General features: G+C 41.7%; 1 protein-coding gene across 1 annotated transcript in view; it reads right to left on the bottom strand.

Annotated features, from left to right (window-relative positions):
- Nucleotides 1–6,285: 6,285 nt before the first annotated feature.
- The window catches only part of LOC310771326 (uncharacterized protein), a 30,748-nt gene continuing 30,563 nt past the window's right edge, over nucleotides 6,286–6,470 (bottom strand). Inside the window, exon 12 of the mRNA XM_083663964.1 lies at nucleotides 6,286–6,470. This exon is cut by the window's right edge and continues 416 nt beyond it. Coding sequence (XP_083520090.1) covers nucleotides 6,354–6,470 — 117 coding nt within the window. The 3' untranslated portion in view covers nucleotides 6,286–6,353.

The following is a 6,470-nucleotide window of genomic DNA, read 5'->3' on the forward strand; positions in this document are numbered from 1 at the left end:
ATCATTTTGATATCAGCAGAAAGCAACATTATCTTCTTTCCAACACTATAAAACTCCAAATGTGACTGTGATTTTGTCAGAGCAGGTGACATCTGGCCAGTAACATGTTACTGTAATGGTATTACTTTCACCAGTAACTAATGTTACGGATTACAATTTGCAAAACATCATTATATTAGTTACTAATCCAAGTAACTTAAAGTTACTGCAATACTTTCTCCAGTGCTGCACAGAGCTAAAACCAAAGTAGAAAAAAATCACTGATGAGTGGAAATAGCAGCACTCAAAAAATTAAAACACAAGACTTTGCTCAAATTTAAAAACGTTTATTTATTCAAGGCTAACGTGTTTGGCCATGTGCCTTCATCAGAGCATCATACAGAATGATGGTATCAGCCTCTTTTTATAATGCAGGTCAAAGAATCATCCCCACATGTGTAGGAGGAGGTACTTGTTTCAAATCAATACAACATAGATATATAGCACTTAATAGAAAAAAGTACATTTTCATAACAGTGACTTCATGAAAAGTTGATAAAGACAGTATATATATTTTTTTATAATAGTGAGATTAGGCTATATTCTCGGAAAATCATGTTTCACAAGAGTTCTGAAATCCAGGGATACTTGAGTCAACATCAAGGCATACACACAGCAAGGAACTGTAGACAATAATATAATAAATCAAGATCAATGTGCTCAGACCCAGGAAGTGACAAGGAGCTGTAGAGTAGAGGCAACATATCAACAGCAGCACGCTGTATGGGTCCCAATAATAGACAACACATATGTTGGACAAACAAAAAGATGTGTGAAACTACGCATCTCTGAACACAAAAGTGCAATCCGCACAGGAAATGTAGAATATGCTATAGCAAAGCTTTATCTTGAAGCAAATCATGTCTCTCCATCCACCCTCAGGTTTGTTGGGATAAGATAAGATAAGATAAGATATTACTTTATTGTCAGACAAAGTCCGAAAATTGTCTTGCATCCACAGACACTTGTTTCTCATTGATACATACAACAGTGCAAAGCGACAACCAACACATCCTCAAAGTGCATAGTAGACAAAACAAAACAATAACAAAAGACACGAATAAGGAAAGTGGCTGCAGCGCTTCCTAGTCCCTATCTAGAGCCTGTAGCCTGATTCAACAGCTTGACAGCCTGGGGCACAAATTAGTTCCTCAGTCTGTTTAAGCGAGCCCGTGGGACTCTGAATCTTCTATTTGAAGGCAACAGCTCAAATTCATTAAAAAGAATGTGCGTTGGGTCAGATATTATCCTACGTGCTAGAGATAATATTCTACGTCTGTGGGCTTCCTGAAAGCTTGTTTCCAGTGTTTGTCCTACAATTTTTGAGCAAATACGGACTAACCTGCCCAGTCTAGTTTTAAGCTGCACGGACAGACAGCTATACCAAGCACTACTCCCATACAGCATTACACTCTGCACAATTGATTGAAAGAAAAGCAGCAAAATCTTTTTGTTCGCTCCGAAGGACCTGAGCCTTCTTAAAAAATAAATGCGTTGTTGCACCTTCTTACAGATGTACTCGATATGTGCACTCCAGGACAGAGCAGTGTCAATTTGGATGCCGAGATATTTGTACGCAGAGACCTGTTCGATTTGCAAGTTTTGGATGGTGACTGGAGGAGGATACTCGCTCTCCTTTGCACCGAAAATAATTTATTTTGTTTTTCCTGCATTGATCATGAGTGCATTTTCCTCACACCACTGTACTACACTATCCGTACGCTCCTGATGGATACTAGGGTCATCTTTGGTGTCCAGCAAAGACAACAGTGTGGTGTCGTCTGAAAACTTGAGTATGAATGTGTTTGGTCCAACAGCTCTACGGTCGTCTGTGTAAATTGTAAAAAGAAATGGTGAGCTCATGCTTCCCTGCGGTGATCCTATGTTAGTAAAGATGGAAGTAGATGTAGTCTGATTGACTCTAACTAGCTGTACTCTATCTGTGAGGAATGAATAATACCAGTGAATCAGATATGGATTGACCTGTAGTTGTACCATTTTGGCCAGCAGGAGGCATGGCTGGATTGTCTTAAAAGGCGATGTAAAATCTAGAAATAAAGCCCTAGCTGTATTTTTAGGCTTGTCTAGATGCTGCAGGATAAGATGCGTCAGAGCTACCACTGCATCTTCTGTGCTACGGTTTTGTTTGTACGCAAACTAGAATAGAACAAGATAGAACAAGTCACAGCTCCACCTAGAGGGGGAAACCTCCCCAAACTCCTGTCTCGAAGAGAGATGTTTTGGACTCATCAGTTGACTCTGTTATGATAGAAGACACTTTAAACTGTGTTCTGATAGAAGACACTTTAAACTGTGTTCTGATAGAAGACACTTTAAACTCTGTTCTGATAGAAGACACTTTAAACTGTGTTCTGATAGAAGACACTTTAAACTGTGTTCTGATAGAAGACACTTTAAACTGTGTTCTGATAGAAGACACTTTAAACTGTGTTCTGATAGAAAACACTTTAAACTGTGTTCTGATAGAAGACACTTTAAACTGTGTTCTGATAGAAGACACTTTAAACTGTGTTCTGATATAAGACACTTTAAACTGTGTTCTGATAGAAGACACTTTAAACTGTGTTCTGATAGAAGACACTTTAAACTGTGTTCTGATAGAAGACACTTTAAACTGTGTTCTGATAGAAGACACTTTAAACTGAAGCTGTGATCTGAGATGATGATTGTTGAGTAAAAAGGACAACTTCTGGTTTGAGTAAGTAGGTAATTTTACCTGGAATAATGTGAAAAACTCAAATGTACCAGTGTTGTAGCCTGCAGAAAGTGAGGGAACCATTAGGGTTTTATACATATTATGTGTGTGTGCTTTGTTTGGATTATTATTGATATTGGTTTAATTTCTTATAGAGACCCAGATCACAGTTGAGTCCACACAGAAAATCTGCGGTGGGATTTGTTTTATGGACACTTCAAATAATAATTTAGAGTGAAGAATCCTTCAAAATGTTTGTTTTGAGAGCACATAGGCTACCTGCTCATGTGAACTGTTTCTTCCCTCCATGTAGGCTATAGAGAGTGCAGCAGGTGCAGTCTGTCTGTCTGTCTGTCTGTCTGTCTGACTGTCTGACTGTCTGTCTGTCTGTGTGTCTGTCTGTCTGTCTGTCTGTCTGTCTGTCTGTCTGTCTGCCTGTCTGTCTGCCTGTCTGTCTGTCTGTCTGTCTGTCTGTCTGTCTGTCTGTCTGTCTGCCTGTCTGTCTGTCTGTCTGCCTGTCTGTCTGTCTGTCTGTCTGTCTGTCTGTCTGAGAGAGAGTTCAGGTCTTAATAAAGGGTTAGTCTGTGTGTTTCACTGCTCTAACTAAATTATTTAATCATGTTGCTTTGTCAGGTTCTGTGCTGCCCCGCCCACACCCGCCATGTTTTCATCATTAGCCAACCCAGACCTCCTGCAGGGCGGGTTCTGGGTGATGTCATCACTAGTGGGCACGGTGCCAGTGGGTCAATGTGCTGGTTGCCATGGGAGACGGAGAGAGTTGGCAGCACATCATACACATCACACACACACATACAGTCAGTCACACACACACACACACACACACACACACAGTCACACAGGCACGCACACAGTCACACAGTCACACACACACACACACACACACACACAGTCACGCACGCACACAGTCACATGCACACACAGTCGCACAAACACACACACACACACACACAGTCACACACACACACACACAGTCACACGCACGGACAGACACACACACACACACACACGCACACATACAGTCACACGCGCGCACACACAGTCACACTCACACACACAGTCACACGCACGCACACACAGTCACACACACAGTCACAGTCACACACACACACACACACACACACGCACACACACATAGTCACACGCACGCACGCACACACACACAGTCACACACACACACACACAGGCGCACGCACGCACACACACACACTGTCAGTCACACGCACGCACAGTCACACACACACACACAGTCACACGCACACACACAGTCACAGGCATGCACACACAGTCACTCACACACACACACACGCACAGTCACACACAGTCACAGTCACACTCACGCACACACACAGTCACACACACACAGTCACACACAGTCACACGCACACACACACAGTCACACACACAGTCACACGCACACAGTCACACACTGTCACAGTCACACGCACGCACACTATCACACGCACGCACACTGTCACACGAACGCACTGTAGTGATGCGCGGGTCACCCAGAACCCGCCGGGTCCCGCGGGTATTATATATATATATATATATTATTATTATTATTCAAATTATGAAAATATGGCGGGTGCGGGCGGGGCAGGCTCAGAACGTGACAAAGCAACATTATTAAATAATTTAGAGCAGTGAAACATGCAGAGTAAGCCTTTATTAAGACGTGAACTCTCTCTCACACACGTAATACCACCGCAGATTTTCTGTTGTGGACTCGACTGTGATCTATTTGTCAACTTTACTGCAACGTGATCAGGGGCCTGTACTACGAATGTTGTATAAGAAGATCCAGGATCTGTCCCTTGATCTGGTTTGTCTAAACCAGATCAGCTCGATTGTAGTTAACTTGTACTACGAACGTCGATTGCCACTCGTTAACTCGAACCAGGTTTTTCTAATCAAGCTCTCAGCTCGTGCACATAAAAATGCCCGTGCACTGGAGCTCGTGCCCACAAAAGAGGCGTGGTTTTTAACAACTGCCAATCAGAGTGCAATATGGACTGCTCCAACTCCTACAGCGCAAGACACGCCTATTTCCTCATTGAATGAAACCGCAAATGCAAATCTGCGTTGGATATTATTACTGTTCCCGAATGACTGTCTAAAGTGACCACTTTTATCCACACCAGTAATTTCTTTGAAGAGCGGTTTCGTAGGCTATCTACAGTCTTTTGTGGAAGCAATGTGTAATCTATCTCAGTCCAAAATCCATATGTAGCTATAGACCATTTAGGCTCAATGAATAATAATGATCCGTGTCTGTACTTTGTTCAGTATATTGTATTTCAATTTGTAACCGTCAAATAAAATAAAATAAAATAAAATAAAATAAAATAAAATAAAATAAAATAAAATAAAATCAATGTGTTTAGTCGCACTGATTGAATAATTCCTATAGGCTAATCAATAAAAAAAAGAATGATAATAAAATAAAATAAATGCTTCTGAACTGAATCGACACGGTACGTGCGGGCATAGATTTCATTTATAAAAAATAGCCTATTTTGTGGTCACATATTGTCAGCAGAGTCGCATATCTCCATATTTCATATAATGATGCTGGAAATATGAAGTTCAATCGAATCATACAGGCCAAAAGCAACAGAGTTGCAGCTGCAAAATGCAGGAGTAGCCTAGATATGAATCATCTTAATATGGGATCGCCTGTATGCAGGTGATCCCATATTAAATTGCTTAGATGTAGTAGGCTATTCCAGCATGTAGGCTATGACCATTTCAATTCCAACCCAACGTCAGTCTCAGCTCCGTTGCGCACACGGCACCGTGCGCTTTGGAGACGTTTATGTAACCTTTTTATGCCGGTTTAGTGATATTTCTCCACTCACTATTCAGCTGCAATCGATCAGCGGGATCAAACAACATATCTAGGCTACTTAAAAGCACAAAAATGAATATATAAAAACATATTCCAAAGTGGTAAGTAGGGCTTAATTAAAATAGCCAACAAGTGCAAGGCTTTAGTCCTTGATTAACATTAACATTGATTAAAATTACTCATTCAACATTACAATTCGTGCTCCTTCCTAGATGGGAAACTCATCCAGAAAGGGGTTGGCCATTTTTCCAAACTGCTGATTTGATTGGTTCGTGGGCGGTGTATTTAAGGTCTAATCTTATCCTTGCAACTTAACCTGCTGCGGACCAGGTTAAGTGTGAAGCATAAGTTGCTATGGAAATATATTTCGGTAAGAAGTTAACTTGCTTTGTAGTACGCCCAAACCAGGTTTAAACCTGAAGTTACCTCGCTAAACCACTAATCTTGCTTTGTAGTACAGGCCCCAGATGGCGAGTCTGAAGCCGTATCTGCAAGCCGTCTGTACCTGCTGCACTATGTTGTATGAATGTTGAATGTTGTATCTGTATCAAAAGAGGAAAGGAGAAACTCACTCCTCTACAGTCAGCCATGACATGATGTGTGTGTGTGTGTGTGTGTGTGTGTGTGTGTGTGTGTGTGTGTGTGTGTGTGTGTGTGTGTGTGTGTGTGTGATCCTGTACAGAGTGAAGCATCATCTCAGCAGCTGTGTTTGGTCACAGTGTTTCTCTCTCACTCCTCTATCTGACACAGATACATTGAGCCATCAGGGTTAAACACAAACCCAGGGTAAAGTGGTTCAGTGAAGGTGGAGGTGAAGGTGTGGAGGTGCATCAGTGTGTCAGAGGA

Source organism: Poromitra crassiceps (assembly GCF_964638095.1).
Source record: "Poromitra crassiceps genome assembly, contig: HAP1_SCAFFOLD_528, whole genome shotgun sequence".
NCBI lineage: Eukaryota > Metazoa > Chordata > Actinopteri > Beryciformes > Melamphaidae > Poromitra > Poromitra crassiceps.